The sequence below is a fragment of the Aquarana catesbeiana genome, linkage group LG07 (assembly GCF_042186555.1).
Source record: "Aquarana catesbeiana isolate 2022-GZ linkage group LG07, ASM4218655v1, whole genome shotgun sequence".
Classification (NCBI taxonomy): Eukaryota; Metazoa; Chordata; class Amphibia; order Anura; family Ranidae; genus Aquarana; species Aquarana catesbeiana.
Window position 1 is genome coordinate 241,534,712 of NC_133330.1, and position 19,233 is coordinate 241,553,944.

General features: G+C 44.0%; 1 protein-coding gene across 5 annotated transcripts in view; it reads right to left on the minus strand.

The window, feature by feature from the left end:
• The window catches only part of CDC7 (cell division cycle 7), a 93,913-nt gene that overhangs the window by 33,687 nt on the left and 40,993 nt on the right, over positions 1–19,233 (minus strand). For all 5 annotated transcript variants that reach the window (XM_073593162.1, XM_073593160.1, XM_073593163.1 and 2 more), the window contains one exon: positions 18,173–18,266. In XM_073593162.1, coding sequence (XP_073449263.1) covers positions 18,173–18,266 — 94 coding nt within the window. The remainder of the gene's footprint in view (positions 1–18,172; positions 18,267–19,233) is intronic.

Consider the following 19,233-nt stretch of genomic DNA (forward strand, 5'->3'; position numbering starts at 1 on the left):
GGGAAAGGGACATTCCCTTTTCAAAATTTTGGAAACTTCCACAATAGCTTGTTTAATCCACCTTGCAATTGTGTTTTTGAAGCTTAGGACCCCAATTTTCTCCCTGAATGCAAAATAGAGCACTGGATTTTCTAATGCTTTTCAACAATTCCAGATACCACAAGACACAGGCTCTCACATCTAGTTGGTGGAATTCTATTTCCTTTTGGATTGGTGGGGGACCCACAGAATGAAGGCAAAACAATTTCCTAAGTTCTATGGAATTTTGTCACTACTTTAGGCAAAAAACCTGGGTCTGTGCATAGCAGCAGCCTGTGTTCAAAAACGTGTGAGCCGTGGGGGGAAAGGGACATTCCCTTTTCAAAATTTTGGAAACTTCCACAATAGCTTGTTTAATCCACCTTGCAATTGTGTTTTTGAAGCTTAGGACCCCAATTTTCTCCCTGAATGCAAAATAGAGCACTGGATTTTATAATGCTTTTCAACAATTCCAGATACCACAAGACACAGGCTCTCACATCTAGTTGGTGGAATTCTATTTCCTTTTGGATTGGTGGGGGACCCACAGAATGAAGGCAAAACAATTTCCTAAGTTCTATGGAATTTTGTCACTACTTTAGGCAAAAAACCTGGGTCTGTGCATAGCTCAAAAACGTGTAAAAAAAAAAAAAAAAAAAAGGCTTTAACCTCTTCAGGCCCGGACCATTTGGCTGCCAAATGCCACTTTTTTGCGATTCGGCACTGCATCACTTTAACTGACAATTGCGCGGTTGTGCGACGTGGCTCCCAAACAATACAAATTATATACATACATAAAACTTTTTGCTATAAATGAATATGCACTTTTTTTTAAAAAGCAAATTTCTCAGTTTAGGCCGATACGTATTCTATATATTTTTGGAAAAACAATAAAATCGCAATAAACGTATATTGATTGGTTCGCGGAAAAGTTATAGCGTCTACAAAACAGGGGGTAGTTTATGGCATTTTTATTAATTTTTTTAACTAGTTATGGCGGCGATCTGCGATTTTTATCGTGACTGCGACATTATGGTGGACACTTGACGCTATTTTGGGACTATTCACATAGCGATCAGTGCTATAAAAATGCACTGATTACTGTATAAATTTTACTGGCAGTGAATGGGGTTAACCACTAGGGGGCGGGGAAGGGGTTAAGTGTGTCCTAGGGAGTGATTCTAACTGTTAGGGGGCGTGGCTTACTGTGACATGTCACTGATCTCTGCTCCCGATGAGAGGGAGCAGACGATCAGTGTTGTGTCACTAGGCAGAACAGGGGGATGCCTTGTTTACAAGGCATCCCCCCCGTTATGCGATCCGATCATAGAGTCCGCTGGTCCCACGGGCAGGGTCACGGAGATCGCAGCGTGCGCCCGCTAGGGGGCAGGTTCAAAGCAACGTATATATACACACGTTGCTTTGCCTGCCCGTGCCATTCTGCCAACGTAAATGTGCGTGAGGCAGTCGGCAAGTGGTTAATGTAAAGTGCCTGCAGCTCGCTAATGCCTCTAGCTGTGGATATGGCCACTAAAGACAGTTTTGAGCGTGACCCATTTTAAGGACAGCTTTTTCCTGTGACCATTTTAACCAACCTTGTAGTACTGTCGACAGGTCCCATTTTGGCAAGATCTTGAATGGAACGGGTTTAATTCTGGCTAACCCCTTAAAGAACCTGCTAACTAGCGAGTCTAACGCCAGAGGTTGCTCAAAAAACAAAAACACAAACACAGACAAGGCCGAAACTTGTAATGTGCTAATGGCCAGTCCCTGATCCGCACCGTCTTGTAAAAACTCCAAGACGGCTGGGATACCTGCAGACACCTTCTTGGTATCTGACCATGAACAAAAAAAAAAAACTTTCCAAAATTTAACAAATTGCTTGGGTTACTTTCTTTGTACTAGAAAGAATTGTATTTACCATCCTGTCTGAGAGTCCCTTCGATTTCAGGAGGCTTTTTTTTTTTAGACACCAAGCTGACAATTTTAGGCTACTTTCACACTGGGGCGGGTGCCGGCGGTAAAGCGGTGCTATTTTTAGCATCGCTCTACCGTAGTTTTAGCGGCGCCATTAAAAAAAACGCCCCCGAAAAAGGGTTAAAAACCACCTGCAAAGCGCCGCTGCCCCATTGTTTAATGGGTAGGGCCGTTTTAGGAGCGGTGAATACACCACTCCTACAGCGCTGCAAAGATACGGCTTTCAGGACTTTAACTGTCCTGGAAGCGCACCGCTCCAGTGTGCCTCCCTCAGGCTTTCACACTGGACACACAGGAGAGGCTCTTTACAGGCACTATTTTTAGCGCTGTATCACCTGTAAAGCGCCTCAATGTGAAAGTAGCCTTAGAGTCTGTATTTTTGGTAATAGAACTGGGACAGCAGATCCTTCCTCTCAGGTAGCATGAGGGGAGGTTCCTCTGTCAGGCGTAACAGTGTGGAAAACCACAGCCTCTTCGGCCAATACGGGACCACTAATATCATTGTGGTCCGCTTTTGAAGAAATTTCCTCAAGACTAGAGGAATAAGTATGAAATGGGGGGGGGGGGTGTGTGTAACAAATGGGAAAGGCCCACCTATCCCTTTGGCCCCTACTTCTCTTTCTAGCGAGAAGTACACTGGAACCTTGGCATTTGCCTTGTTGGCAAACAAGTCCACCTCTGGGAGTCCCCACTCTACTATTAGCTGAAAGATCTCTGTTTAGTGATCATTCTGACTCATACACTTGGTGTCGGTCCAGAAAGTCCACCAGGTGATTGTCCACACCTTTTAGGTGGACTGCAGATACTGACTTCAGGTTTCTCTCAGCCCAAAACAGGATGACACTTGTTAGTCTGATAAAAGGAGGGACATCTTGTTCCCCCTGCTTGTTTAAGAAACTGCTACCACACTGTCCAAGAGGACCTGTACATGGTGACCTTTCAGCTCTCTGGCAAATGTCTTTAGAGCTTCCCAGATACCTGCAACACCCTCCAGTTGGCTGATCTTTGGGCCTGCACTCTCTCCCAGCGCCCTTGGGCTAGTCTTGACCCCCAGTGGGCCCCTCAGCCCCAAGCACTGGTGTCCGTGGTGATACGGACGGACACATGAAGAGACCATTATAGATCCTGCACAAGGTTCTCTTTGTTCCTCCACCACCGAGACCTTCTGACCTTTGGAGATAGGCGAAAGGTTGTGTCCAGCGATTCCTGTGCTCCGTCCCAGCTGTTCAGAATATTGGCCTGGGAGACACCTAAAATGGGCCCTTGCCCATGGTACTGCAGGAATTGTTGCTACCAGGAAACCCAGACCCGACATAGCTGAGTGGAGAGAAATTGCCAGTTTGTTTTGATAAAAGGTTGCAGTCGCCTTCACCTTTTCTACCTTCTCTTTGAGATAGATCTTTTGCGTTACTGAGTTCACCAAGAACTCTAGGTACTTTAACCGCTTGCCGCCCGCCGGCTGTCATGACGGCCATCGTTCTGTGAGGGCGTCATATGACGCCTTCCCTACCCACCAAGGGGAGCACGCGCCCACCGTGTCACTGGGCACCCGATGCGCATGCCCGGTGGCCGCAATGTCCGCCAGGCACCTGCAATTGCCCGGTAACACGGCAGGACTGTGTATGTGTGTGTGTGTGTGTGTGTGTGTGTGTGTGTGTGTGTGTGTGTGTGTGTGTGTGTGTATATATAAACACACAGATCCACATCTTGTCATAGAGGAGACCGAGGTGTGTTCTCAGTATAGAGCAACACCGGTCTCCTCCCCTTGTGAGTCCCATCCCCCTTCAGTTAGAAACACTCCCTAGGAACACAGTTAACCCCTCGATCACCCCCTAGTGTTAACCCCTTCCCTGCCAGTCACATTTATACAGTAATTAGTGCATTTTTATAGCACGGATCGCTGTACAAATGTGAATGGTCCCAAAAATGTGTCAAAAGTGTCCGATATGTCCGCCACAATATCGCAGTCATGATAAAAAAAAAAAAAAAAAAAAATCGCAGATCACCGCCATTACTAGGAAAAAAAAAAAAAAAAAAAATTATGATATTATAGCAAAGAGTAAAAAAATGTTTTTTTTTTTTAAAACTTGTCACCCTTTTGTTTATAGCGCAAAAAATAAAAACCGCAGAGGTGATCAAATACCACTAAAAGAAAGCTCTATTTGTGGGGAAAAATAAAAATTTCATTTGGGTACAGTGTAGCATGACCGCGCAATTGTCAAAGTGTTACAGCGCTGAAAGCTGAAAAATGGCTTGGGCAGGAAGGGGGTGAAAGTGCACTGTATTGAAGGGGTTAAGACCTGTGTCGGGGTTAAGTTCGACTTCTCCCTGTTTATCAACCACCCCAGTTTTTTTTTTTTTTTTTTTTTTTTATTTTTTTTTTAGAAAGGAACTGGCCACCCACAGATCTCCTTGTAATTGGAGCACGGAGGGGGCAAAAAATAAAAGGTCTTCCTCCAGGATTTTCGTAAAATTCCTGCGGGATGAGAACAGACCGAATGGTAGGGCCCCAAATTAAAAAAAGTCAGACCTGCCTTCCCCACTGGATTGCCACCCTCAAAAATGTGAGATTCCTCGTGGATGGGAACATGTAGATAGGCGTCCCTCAGATCAACTCAGCAGATGCATATGCCATAAAGCCTGCTGCCTTATGCAGCACGAGAAGGGAATCCAAAATTTCCTTCCTGGAGGTCCCACTTTCCAAATGACCTTGTAATTGGTCCAGCCAGACCTCCAAATTACAAGCCACCATTGTTGTAGCCATTACAGGTTTTAGATTTGTCATGGCTACTTCCCATGACCTTTTCAGCAGAACCCCCATCCTCTTGTCCATGGGTTCCCTAAGGACACCTATGTCCTCAAAAGGCGAGGTCTGTTGATTTGGCGAACTGGGAAAAGGCTGCGTCCACCTTGGGCACCTTGTTCCAAACACAGGTGGAATCCTCACTGAAAGGGAATCTCCTCTTCAAACTATTGGGAAAAAACATTTTTTTCTCCGGTTGTAGCCACTCTTTAAGAGTGCACTGTGTACCGGAAACACCGTTTTGGTCATCTTTCAGGGTCTGATACATCTGGTCATGTAGGGACACGGAGACTTGCTCTTCTTTAATCTGAAGCGTCTCGTAGAACACCCCCAATAAGGCATCAACCTCCTTGAGCGAGAGCCTGTATCTGGGTGAACTTGTCCCTTGGCTCGGAATAGGTTTGGATGATGCCGACCTGGGGGGGCGACGACTGCGGCTGGTTGTTTTGGGGGTTTAAAGGTTTGCTAGCATTGACTTAATGACCTTCATTTTTCTGTACCCCAGAAATAGATTCCTTGCAAGCCCCCGTTGCCTCCTTGTAAACCAATTTGTCAATACAGGGTTTACAGAGGGGCTTGTTCCACACTTCCTTAAATTTGTTCTTACATGACGGACACCTTCTTCTCCCCTTGCCACCCGGTTCAGCGGCATAAATGCTGTCTGTTCCTTGCATCGTCAAGTAGACAGTGCTGTGGTGTAGGCTGTCCCGTCTGTGGCTGGCATTTTTCAAATAAACCGACCTGGCTCCGTCGTCCACACTCGCTGCATGACCTGGAACCGGAAGTGGTGCACCGGAAGTCTGGCCCTCCTCCTGTGTTCCATAGGCCAGAAATCGAAGTCTATGCCCTCCCCCTCGCCAGGACAAGATAGCATCCGGCCAGCCATGCGGGGAACGTCAGCCCTCCCTGGGCTATCATGGAGGACGGCACTAGCTACGTTCAGCCTGACTGGGGAACCCAGTTGCCTGCCACCTTAGACCTGCGCGGTACGCAGACCTCCTTCCCCCATAGGTAGCTCCCAGGCTCAGGGGAAGGAGAGCTCCTATCCAGCCTCCTCCTCTGGTGGAAGAAACACAAATACTGAGGAAGAGGGGCGAAAGCAGCCCTTTAAAGATCTGGTTAGGAGTTTCTGCCTCCGGAGGTGGAGCCCATCTCTAGTGCTGTCCTAGACAGACGACTGGAGAAAGTGTGTATACATAACTATTTTTAGTCTGCACCGCTCATGTGATCATGCAGCTCCACCTCCCGTGTCAGGGAGCAGGGGAGGTGGAGCTCCACTCACCGATACAGGTTCACGTGACCGGACTGGAGAGAAGTTAGGCTGAATTTTTTTGGAAAATAAGGGACTGGTAGGCTGCAATATATTCAGTTTTTGGGGGCGTTTAATAGTTCAACACTTAATTAACATTCACCAAAAATCTTTTACTCCCCCTCCCTTTCCCTAGCATTCCTGAACTTATATCATAACCTTAGACTTTAGGGCATTCCATTTAGTAAGACTTATGCAGTTTAGAACAACGTTTTCCAATAAACGTTAAACTCTTTCAGATCTTTTGAAAATCCAATTGCTGATATCTGACAGGATAGAGTAATTACAGAACTATCAGACTTGCAAAAAAAAAAAAAAAAATTAATCTAGGCTCACTTTGTATAGCCAAGTGTTTTTTGTAGTATATGATGCTGCGTCAAGCTGTATTGTAACACTGTAAACCTAATAAAATACTTAGGAAAAAAAAAAAAAAAAAAAAAAAAAAAAAAAAGGGGGGGGGGGGGGGGCTCTACTTACGAGTATTACTATTCAATGAAATAATCTTTGGAGGAGGGACATCAGAAAGATGGAAACTTCCATAGCTAATGCAAGGCAAATCTTGAAACATTAATTAAAAGAAAACCCGCAGTGAGAAATTGGGCTTCTGTTGCAGACCTGTGCCTATGAATACTAGTGGCCTGGCTTTAATTTGCAAGGTTACTTCCCAGGACAAGTAAGCATCCTGTGAAGTCAGAATTCCTGACTTGTATACTTGTTCCAGATCAGAGCTTCAAACTGTTGAAAGGGGTTCTAAAAAGGCAGGTTTTTTTTTTTTTTAATTATACAGGATTTATATAGCACCAGTTTGCGCAGTGCTTTAAAACATTAGGGCAGACAGTACATTTACAGCGAGAGGAAAAAGGTATTTGATCCCCTGCTGATTTTGTACGTTTGCCAACTGACAAAGAAATGATTCTTAATTTTCTTCTTAATTTTAATGGTTTCATGGTGGGGATGGTGTTCTTGGGGTCGGTCATAGGCAGCATTCCTCCTCCTCTAAACACAGAGTTGAGTTGATGTCAAAGAGCTTGATTTTGATCTCATCTGACCACAACACTTCACCCAGTTCTCCTCTGAATCATTTAGAAGTTTATTAGCAAAACTCCAGATAGGCCTTTACATAAGCTTTCTTGAGCAGGGGAACCTTGCGGGTGCTGCAGGATTTCAGTCCTTCACGACGTAGTGTTAACAATTGTTTTCTTGGTGACTATGTTCCCAGCTGCCTTGAGATCATTGACTCTCCCCTGTAGTTCTGGGCCGATCTTGCATGGAGCCCCAGACAGAGGGAGATGACAGTTATTTTGTGTTTCTTCCATTTGAGAATAATCACACCAACTGTTGTCAGCCTCTCACCAAGCTGCTTGGTGATGGTCTTTTAGCCCATTCCAGCCTTGTGTGGGTCTACAATCTTGTCCCTGACATTCTTGGACAGCTCTTTGGTCTTGGCCATGGTGGAGACATTGGAATCTGATTGCTTCTGTGGACAGGTGTCTTTTATACAGGTAACAAGCTGAGATTCAGAGCACTCCCTTTAAGAGAGTGCTCATAATCTCAGCTCGTTACCTCTATAGAAGACACCTGGGAGCCAGAAATCTTGCTGATTGATAGGGGATCAAATACTTATCTCACTCATTTTATCAATTAATTTATAACTTTTTTGAAATGAGTTTTTCTTTTTTGTTATTCTGTCTCTCAATGTTAAAATAAACATACCATTAAAACTATAGGCTGACGATTTGTCAGTGGGCAAATGTACAAATGCAGCAAGGGATCAAATACTTTTTCTCTAATCATCTTCCAGGACGACACACCTGAGAGACGAGAGGTTCCTCCCTACAGGAAACACAATCAATAGCTATTTTAAGTCCCCTCCCTTCCCCTTGATCCTCAGTTTTTGATTGCGTTTCTCCCTACACAGAGAAATGGTTTGTTTTTTTCCCCCAAAATGGCCCGAAGCCTGGGGCTGGTGGTCTCCCCCTGTGAGCTGGACCACAAGCTCGGGAAGCCTCTGGGCCCGGTAGGATATTCTTAACCTTCCTTGGGGGTCTCCCTATCTTTTCCGGGGGCGGGTACAGCAATTGGAATAGCCCCCTGAGAGCTGAAGGACCCTAGGTACAGTGGTATACCCAGAACCTCAGGGGCCATTATCCTGCCTCCCCCCTTACCTGTCCGGGCGTCCATTCAGACGGGGTGCTGGCCATTGGTTCTTTCCAGGGGGCCCTGGTAGCTCGCGTCACGCACCCGCATCATTTTCGGACTTTGGGAAAATGGCGGCGTTCTTACCTGGGAGGGAAGGCCGAGAGTCAGCAGGAGCCCACATCTTCCTTTCGCTAGGCGAGTAGGCAGTAAAACACCACAGTAAAGGGTGTTCCCGTCCTTTCTGTATTTATATCAGTTAAGACCTAGCAAGCTGCACTTCAGAAACACGCAGCATTTAGGGTTTGCTTGGGTCTTAAATGTTTTTACATATTTGCTGCACATCAGAAAACCAGACTGAGGACCGTTTGTCTACATTGAGGTTCAGATTTGGGTCTCTTCCCATATTTGATGTTGGTTTAAGCTAGCCACACTCAGATACACAACATTATTGTCTATACTTGTGTCCTGTCTAAATCTATTGTGCTGTGCCCACAATCTATGACCTTTTTATTTGTGATATTAATAATGCATGTATCTCATTTTTTAATTTCAGCCCTCTTTTCCGTGAAGGGGCCAGAAGTTCTGGCTGCAGACGTCACATGTCAGAAAGCCTCAACCCCTCACATTCAGGGATGCCAGAACCATTTCCTAGGGTTGAAACCCAGTAGGGTTATAGGACACTGGAAGAAGGCGACAGAGAATCACCCTGTTTAGTAAGAACTTGGTAAGTTCTTTTCAGAGTATTATGGCCTGAAGATGAAGTATAAAGATGTATACCCGATCGAATAGGTTACGGCTCAGTGCACGGCCTTCATTTTGCCATTCTAGCAAAACTAGATGTAGCAATATGAGTGTTCTACTCCTGCTATGGACATTAATCCCCTAAAGGAAGCTCTTAGACGTAAGTAAAGTCATAGATTGGGCATGCCTTAAACCCAGGGATCAAGCTTCTGTTGATCTATTAAGTAGGCTTCCCTTTAGTCTTTGCTGACAAAGATAAAAAGGAACAAAAAAAAAAAAAGGAAGAAGAAGGGTTGTCTGTCAGGGGCCCCCCTTTTTTGCAGTTTTATTTCCCTGAACAGGGTAGTGTTAAGACAGGCCCTCTTATTGATCAATGTAGTGTCCTTGTCTTACAACACAGGTCTCTGATTAATCTTTTTAGTGGTTCCAAGTAGCACCTACAGGCACAACATTGCTAACCTACAAGTGTAACATGTTTTCTGATTCCATCTTTAAGAGCCCACTCCACCTAGATCCTGCATCCGAAGCAGAGAAGGCAGGGACATCAGTGGAGTAGACCTGCAGATCAGCCGCATGATCCAGCCAAGATACCTTCATCAAGCATATGGAGTGGAGGTAAAGCTCACTGTAGAACTGAGGTTCGCCAAGAGGGTCTTGCAGTGGTCCCACCCCAAGGTAGGCCTGAGGTACTTGCTTATCCTCTCAGGTGTGCTGTCCTGGAAGATGACTAGAGAAAAGTACCAGTTACTTACCAGTAACTGCCTTTCTAGGAAATCTTCCAGGATGGCAGGCCTACTTCCCACCAGTTGGAGGAGGGAAAATTGTAGAACACTAGAAGGTGAGTGTATGAGGAATGATTTCCCTTGTGAACCAGGTTCAGGAGTTACTGCTCTACAAACTGAGGATCAAGGGGAAGGGTGGGGACTTAAAACAGTTGTCAATTGATTTTTTTTCTGTAGGGAGGAGCCTCTCATCTCTCAGGTGTGCCATCCTGGAAGATTTCCTAGAAAGGCAGTTACCGGTAAGTAACTGGTACTTTTTTCCCTCACTGTACAATACAATCCAGTACAGGAGGAATCAGAGGGCCCTGCTGTTAAAGCTTACCGTCTAGAAGGGAGGGTTTATCTTAATGCATTAAGATAAAACTTTCAGTGTGCAGCAGCTCCCCTCATACTTACCCAAGCCCCATGTCGATCCAGCGATGTCCAAGAGTGCCTTGGTTGTCCCACAAAGCAAAGTAGTACACAGCTCAAGGTATTCACCCTTAAAGTTCCACCTCCACTGCACAAGCAAAGAGTGCTGGCCCTGCACGTAGCAGAAAGTCTGGAATAAAGGAGATGCCTGAAAGGCCGCACTCCAATTGCAAAACAAAAACACAACACCACACACACACATACACACACACACACACACACACACCACGACAGTCCATTCAGCAAGCGAGGAGAGAAGATACAGCAGGCAAAACATCTAAGGAGTGCCACACCATTCTTGGTGCTTAATCATAGCCGCTGAACTTATGACTCAGCCCCACCCCCGGTCATTGGATTTGATGGTGTTTCCTCACCTTTATGCATCAAGGTGAAAAAACACAAGGGTTTACAACCCCTTTAATATGGTCAAAGGCGAAGGATCCACTTACATTGCTCTTATACTTCAATATATGCACACACACGCGTACGTAATAATCCTATTACAAAAGGGGCAAAACCATACAACAAATCTGATGCTTGTTCTCCATTTCATTCCCCCTCCTCATCGGGTCTCCCCCTTTTCTGTAACTTCTTTTCATTATCAACTATGTGGTATTTGGATTCCTTGCACAACACATCTGCCTCTTATTTCTATCCTTACTTCTCATGCTTTGCATTGACCCATGAAGGCTAGTTAACTAAACTTAAATGTAAAACCAATTAACCACTTAAGGACCACGCCTCTTTCTGAGATTTTTTAAAAGTAAAAAGTCTTGCAAGAAAATAGCTTAGAAAAAAAAAAAAAAAAAAAAAAAAAAAAAAGTTTGGGGGTTCCAACACCCTAGAGAATAAAATGGCGAGCGTTGCAATATTTTCTGTCACACCGTATTTGCGCAGCGGAATTACACGCCCACTTTTGGAAAAACACTTTTTGAATAAAAAAAAAAAAAGTGAATAATACAAAACAGTAAAGTTAGCCCAATTTTTTTTTATATTGTGAAAGATAATGTTACGCTGAGTAAGTCGATACATGTCATGCTTAAAAATTGCGACCACTCGTGGAATGGCGGCAAACTTACTTTTAAAGATCTCCATAGGAGACGTTTAAAAAAAAATTCTACAGGTTGCATGTTTTGCGTTACAGAGGATGTCTAGGGCTAGAATTATTGCGCTCGCTATACCGATTGCGGCGATACCTGTGTGGTTTGAACACCGTTTTCATAAGCGGGCGCTACTCACGTATGCGTTCGCTTCTGCACGCAAGCTCGTTGGGACAGGGCGTGTTTTACACGGGAAAAAAAAAAAAAAAAAAACACACAGCATGACAGGACCTCTTAAAATCTGAAATCTGGGGTCAAAAAAACCTCGGATCTCAAATTTACACTTCAATGCAAAAAAAATAAAGTATGGCCCTTTAAGAGCTATGGGCGGAAGTGACATTTTGAGGTCGCTTCCGCCCTGCAATGATATGGAGACGGGTGGGGACCATCTTCCACTCACTCGTCTCCATATCAGGCCACAAGAAGGTTTCCGATCGCCGGAGGGCACCGGCTCGCGGCGGGAGGGGGGCCCTCTCCCGCCACCGATAAAAGTGGTCTTGTGGCGAACCCGCTGCAGAGACCACTTTTATCCTAAACCGGACCATTCACTGAAGAGGATACCGGGGTTATGGCAGCTAGCTGCTGCCATAACGATATCCTCCTTCAAAGTACCGACGTATAACGACGGTGGGCAGTCCGGAAGTGGTTAAATAAAATGAGGAAATGCCAAAACCACTAAATAAAACCAAATGAACACCTCCCAAGCTTAAAAACGAGAAGGAAACCAAAATATGCAGGACAAAAATAACAAAACTTTGGGGTTGATTTGCTAAAACTGGAGGGTACAAAATCTGGTGCAGTTGTTCATGGCAGCCAATCAGCTTTTAACTTTAGCTTGTTCAATTAACCACTTCAACACCAGGCACTTCCGCCCCGTCCTACCCAGACCAATTTGCAGTCATGCTACACTGTATCCAAACAAATTTTTTATAATTTTGATCCCACAAATAGGAGCTTTTTTGTGGCATTGATCACTGCAAAAAAAAAAAAAAAAAAAAAGTTTGTTTCAGTTATACAATTTTGTAAATAAGCAAGTTTTCTCCTGCACTGATGAGGAGGCACTGGTATGCAGCATGGATAGGCATCACTGAGACATCTGGCAGGGATTTGTAGTTGGCACTGACTGGCATCTTTTAGGGCACTGTGGCATCCCTGGTCATCCATGTGTGCTGGCTATCTCTGGTGGTCCTGGCGGCATCCCTGGTAGTCATGTGGGCATCTGCAGGGGGTGGTGCTGCGCCGATGGGCTCTCCTCTACTCGTGTCTATCAGACGTCAGAGGCTCTTTACCGACTGACACGCCGCACCACTGATCACCGTGCGATTGCGGCTTATCCTGCTGGGCGTCAATGGATGTCCAGTCAGGACAACTGAACCACCGCCCGGCATTTTGCCATAGGCTGGGCAGGAAGTGGTTAAACATTGAGGGGGGGGGAAAAAAAAAAAAAAAAAAAAAAAACCCCTGGAAGCCAATTGGTTTCTATGCAGAGCTGCACCCGATTTTGCACTCTCCAGGATTAGTAAACCAACCCCTTTATGTAAATGTGCCACACTCCCTCCCTGACCAACGCAACATATAACAAGCACAAAAGATAGGCTTTTCCTGCATTATGGGGGATTAACGTTTCAATTTCACAAAAAAAAAAAAGCAAAGTCAAACTTACGTTTACTGTGTTGCAAGACACAGCAAACATGGAAAGGTTTTCTGGTCGTAGACCAAAATGTAGCATTTTGGGCTTAATGAAAAATTGCTTATGACCTTGAGAACTTTACCCAAATGGCGAAGAGCATGGTACAACGGTAAGGCATGAAGAATTGATTCAAATACTGGGCACAATTAAGAGGACAGTCTGTAAGTGGCCCAAAAAAAGAACCCCTCTAGTAATACATAGTCCAAATCCACAATGAAGTGGTTTAAAACCGGGAACTTGCATGTCTAAGAGTTGGTCCAGTCAAAATGGAGTTCTGCTTTGTAGATTATTAAAATGTATTTTTTTTTTTAAAGTAAACTAACCCGTAAATAAAGCTTTTATTGTAAAATAGGGTAATGTTAAAAAGGAGAAGTTCACCTTTGGAAATATGTTACATGTTCCACCCGTTTTTAGGCCCCTTTCACACGTGCAGACCATATGTCCATATTTCATCCATCCGTATTTGGATGAAATACGGACATACATGCATCCCTATGGGATAGCGGGTGTCAGCGGATGAACATCTGACACCCGATTCTGCAGACGGAGGAAAATCCTATTTTTCTATCCGTCTGCAGAGCGGATGAACACGGACAGACGGTCCGTGTTCATCCGATCCCCCATAGATGAGAGTGGAGATCTGACAGGGCAGTCCCTGCAGTGTGCAGGGACCACCCTGTCATCTGCCGGCTCAGCCGCTGAGCAGAGGATGTTTACGGGGTGGATCATCATGGATCTGTCCCATGTAAAAGGGGCCTTAGGTTGAAACATGTAGCATGTTCCCGCTCCCCGATTCCCACCCTCTGACAGCGGGGGGAATGTATCTTCCCACTTCTGCTGTCACCATTTGAAAAGTGCAAAGAGTACAACCACGCAGTGCAGAGTGTTCTGTGAGTGAATGAACTACATGTGCATTTATTTAAAAAGGTGAACTTATCCTTCAAAGTAAATTCAGGTTGTAACACTACAAAATGCTAAAAGTGGAGGAATACTTGTACAAAGCAATGTATGACGCCCGCTAAAGAGCATTAGTAGAGTTGTCCACACCACAGTTACAGTATCTCACAAAAGCGAGTACACCCCATTTTTTAAAATATTTTTTTTGTATCTTTTCATGTGACAACACTGAAGAAATGACACTTTGCTACAATGTAAACGTGAGTGTACAGTTTGTATAACAGTATAAAATTTGCTGCCCCCTCAAAATAACACAGCCATTAATGTCCAAACCGCTGTGAAACCCCTGTCCACTAAGTGAAAATGTCCAAATTGGGCCCAAAGTGTCAATAATGTGTGGCCACCATTATTTTCCAGCACTGCCTTAACCCTCTTGGGCATGGAGTTCACCAGAGGTTCACAGATTGCCACTGGAGTCCACTTCCACGATGACATCATGGAGCTGGTGGATGTTAGAGACCTTGCACTTCTCCACCTTCCGTTTGAGGATGCCCCACAGATGCTCAATAAGGGTTTAGGCCCCATTCACACTAGCGCGTTTTTTGATGCATTTTGCAGAAATGCACGGGAATTTTTTAACATGGGTTCCTATGGAACATGTTCACATCAATGCTTTTTTGTATCTCAGCGTTTTTGGAAAGGGTCGGGGACTTTTTTTCATGCAAAAAGCAGCGTTTTGCATGTAATGGTTTTCAATGGACAAGCATCAAAAACACAAGTGCTGCGTTTTTGCCGTTTTTTTTTTTTTTTTTGTAATTTTTTTTTAAGACTGTAAAAAAAAAAAATGGAAAAAAAAAAAAAAAAAAAAAAAAAAAAAAAAAAAAACGCAAAACGCAAATCGCGGCAAAAACGTGGCAAGCATGAAAAAAAAACCTCCAAAAACGCTCAAAAGCAACATGCATAGGTGTGAATCGAGCCTTAGGTCTGGAGACATGCTTGGCCCTTTACCTTTACCCTCAGCTTCTTTAGCAAGGCAGTGGTCGTCTTGGAGGTGTGTTTGGGGTCGTTATGTTGGAATAGGCGGCCCAGTCTCCGAGGGGAGGGGGATCATGCTCTGCTTCAGTATGTCACAGTTAGGAGTGCAACGGATCGTCACCGATCCGTGATCCGAACAGTTCAACCTGTTCGGATTGGCACACATGCGCTTAGGAAAGGCCGTGGCTTTGGCCTAGCTCCAGAGCCGCAGCCATTTTTGTACACCCGGCGGCTGTTTACCACGTGATCGCTCCGTCAAATGACGGAGCGATTACTTGTAAACAAACCGGCGTCATGATATGATGCCGGTTCCTCTCTCCCCTCTGTGTACTGATCTGTACAGTGGAGGGGAGAGATCGGATGGCAGCAGCGCTGTGGGCTGGATCTGTAGTGCCCACAGTTCTGCTCTGTGAAATTGCAGTCACATCCATGGATCCATCCATGCTCAGCCATCCCTCCATACTCTGCCAATACCATGCCATCACAGTACACATTGGCATTCATGGTCCTAATGAACTGTAGCTCCCCAGTGCCAGTAGCAATCAAGCAGCCCCAGACCATGACACACCCACCACCATGCTTGACTTTAGACAAGACACACTTGTCTTTGTACTCCTCATCTGGTTGCCGCCACACACGCTTGACACCATCTGAACCAAATAAGTTTATCTTGGTCTCAGACCGCAGGACATCAGCATTAATGCATTAAGGTGAAAAAACTAGGGTTTACAACCCCTTTAATGGCTGTCTTCTGTTATTCAGGCTCTCAATCTGACTATCATCTTGTTTCTATCCCATGCCTCCATTCTGTTACCAGTGCTGCTCTGTCCTTCCAACTGGAAATATTCCATACGAATTTTGGATGGACTGTTTTCTTATATTTTATTCCTCATTAATTTTGTTAAGTTTTTCTATGCTGCTGTTGATATCATAAGATTATTGAACGCTATATTTTCATTACAAATATGTACTCATGTATAGTATTTAATGAATTTTGAAGCAAGAGGTTATAATATTCATTGTTAAATTGTGTATTTTTAACTATACACTTTAGTCCCTTTGTGAGCGCTGTGTTCCTGTAATCGCTCTTCAGCAGTTGAACTAACATTCAGCCGCTGCAGTGTTTGTTCCCATTTCTGGTCCGTCCTGCCGACTCCGGTTCATTTGGGATTGTGCTGTCTTGTCTACTGGGGACTTTGTCCAACCACAGCCTTTGGCTGCATGGACACCCAAGGGCTGACTAATTCATCAGCCCGCCCCTTCGGCCAGGGCCCTCGCAGTGTATCTGATTCGTCACTACATCTGCTTCTTTTTCTATCCTCCTTGACTGGGCGGAGTTTCTTTCTCCTCCCATTCTCCGTCAGGCCCGATGCCTGTATTGCGCCTCTCGGATCATCATCCGTGGTAGTATACCATTTGTTGTGTGGTCGGCGCACGGCATCCTGGGCATTGTAGGCCTTAGGATCTGGTCACTGCGCGTGCGCCCTGGCCGCTCTTTGTCCGCTCCCGATTGGCTAATTGCTTATGCTGGTCGGGTGGGGGGCTTATAAGGCTGCCAAACTTTTTCATTATTTCATTCACTTGCTGTTGGGTATGCGCTGCGGTTCAGCTGTGTTCCATTAAGGTAAAACTAACTCTGCTATAAATATAGAAATTAGCTTTTCTCCAGCCCCATGTCATCTGGTAATGTATTGATTACAAATACACTGAATTTGTATCTAGATAATAATTACTTTGAGGGGTTCCCTTTTTCAGCTTTTCTGACGGCTAGACCCTAAATGCACTGTGCACCTTACTAGCAATATTGGCTTTTGCTAGGTAAGCGCATTTATTTATATGGTTGGAGCATATTGCATTACTTACCATTTAACAATATGTTCCTTACTTATAGCATTATGAATAACTTACTAATACTATCTTTATGCATTTTTTTGCTGTCTTAGTTTCCTACGCCATTACGGATATCTCTTGATTTACCCATTCAATCACCGTATCTTTATCTACTCAGCGCATTTCCCTATGCTTTTTATATGTGAAATTAGGGTATGTAATTGAGGCTTAGTTAGCCCACATTTAGAACCATTAATTAATCTTAGCTTAGTAAAATTACAACTTTGTCATTTTTAGTCCTTCTAGGCACCTTCTGGGCCCCCTGTAGCCAACTACAGGGTTGGGTTCGACTACTGTCCCCGTTTGTTTGATGGTACTCACGCTGAGTCCCGGGAGCTTGGCATGGTACGTCTTTGATCTGGGACTGGGGGTCCAGGTTGGACAATAGTGTGATTTTGGCAACATGACGCTCACTTGATATCTTGTCATCATATCTCACCGTATTATTAATGTATTTTTTCCCTAGTGTGCTTTTTTACTCATTTGTATTAACTGTTTATTCCCCTGATGAAGCCAACGTATTGGCAAAACTAGTTGGGATGAATTGACACTCGACTAGCTTTTATCATCTCTGGTGTCGGTCAATATTAAGATTGTTTGTATTGAAACCACCTGTTTAGAATGTATAAGTATTTTATCAATTTATATACTAATAAAAATATAATTTAATAAAATGTGTTCCAATTCCATTCATGGCACCACAATAATCCCATTCCTTTTGCCCATTCTATATACTACTATTCAGGGATGAGGTGCCGTATCTATTAGGACATACCACCCACCATTTACTTTAATGGCTGTGTTGTGTTAATTTTGAAGGGACAGCAAATTTACACTGTTAAACAAGCTGTACACTCACAACTTTACATTATAGCAAAGTGTAATTTCAGTGTTGTCAGATGAAGAGATAATAAATTAATTTACAAAAATGTGAGGGGTGTACTCCCTTTTGTGAGATACAATATATCCAAAAAAAAAAAAAAAAGTTGGCTGCCATTAAGGGAGTTAAATACACACTCCTGGGAATTTCCCAGTGCTAGTTCAAAGCATACAAACAAGTAAAAATGGTTTATAGAAGTTTATTTCTTTCTAGTAAACAAATTAACAAGCACACCCATAACTGTTTTGTTTCACAAGCACTGAATTTTTGAAACCCTGGTATACAATTGGCAAATGTGCCAAGAATGCAATAGGTCTTCTCCCACATACTGCACAATACATTGGTGTGAATAAGCACTACTGAAAACAAGTAGATTTTCCCATTGCACCTGCACTGGAAAACAGCTGGTGCATCTGATGTGGACAAACCCATGAGTCAAAAGTTAACTGGGCAACTGTACTCAATGAAAGCAATTAAAAATGCAAAAAACAAACACTTACCACAAAACATTCATGCTCCAAATACGGCATAACTATAACCACATGATCATTTTTTCTAAAACAATATTTTACACCCATGACGTTGTCATCTCCGCTAGTAAAAGAAAAAAAAAAAACAAAAATTCATGCATCAATCTCACACAAAATGAATAATCATTGTCAGATACTTGAGATATAGATAAAATCCACAAGCAGCTGAGCAGTTTATTGTATTGTTACCAGGAAATCTTCACAAGGGAAATACACTAGAAATTAACATTTTAATAGTGAATAGTTGATAGCTCCATAGGCGTCTGGAGTTACTATGCACTCTCATAAGATACACTATATATTAAAAGATTTGTAGAGATCAGACAATTGCAACCAAGTATTAGAGTTTTTTCATCCTGTTCCAAAACCATCCTGTTCAATTAATTACATTGACTACGAAAACAGACTGGGGCAATTTGTTAAAGTCTCCTTGTTATCCAGAGTGCCCTATTCTCCACTCTCCTTGAAAGATATAGGCTACAGTTTGAACCTCCAGAAACAACTGCCCAAAGGTCTGATATCACTACTTCCAGAGGACACCAACCTTAAAGTAATCACAACAGTTGATGTACATACCGTATTTATCGGCGTATAACACGCACCCCAATTTAGGAGGGAAGTTGAAGGGAAAAAAAAAAAAAAAAAAAAAAAAAAAAAAACTTACATTTAAATGCCCATCATTGCAGCCATGTCAGTGCAGCCATGTCAGTGCAGCCTTCCCCCAGTGATCCCAGCCATTCTGGGCTTCAAAATCGCCGATCGCGATTTGAAAATGGCGCCGCCGGCGCCGAAATACACAGAGCCGGTCCTCGGCTCTTTCCGGTGGCTCTCGTTCACTTTCGGCTCCACTCGTAGCCCCGAGCGGAGCTATCCGAACCTAGCCGAGTAGGTTCGGATAGCTCCGCTCGGGACTACGAGTGGAGCCGAAAGTGAACGAGAGCCGCCGGAAAGAGCCGAGGACCGGCTCTGTGTATTTCGGCGCCATTTTCAAATCGCGGTCGGCGATTTTGAAAATGTGACAGGTCGGGATC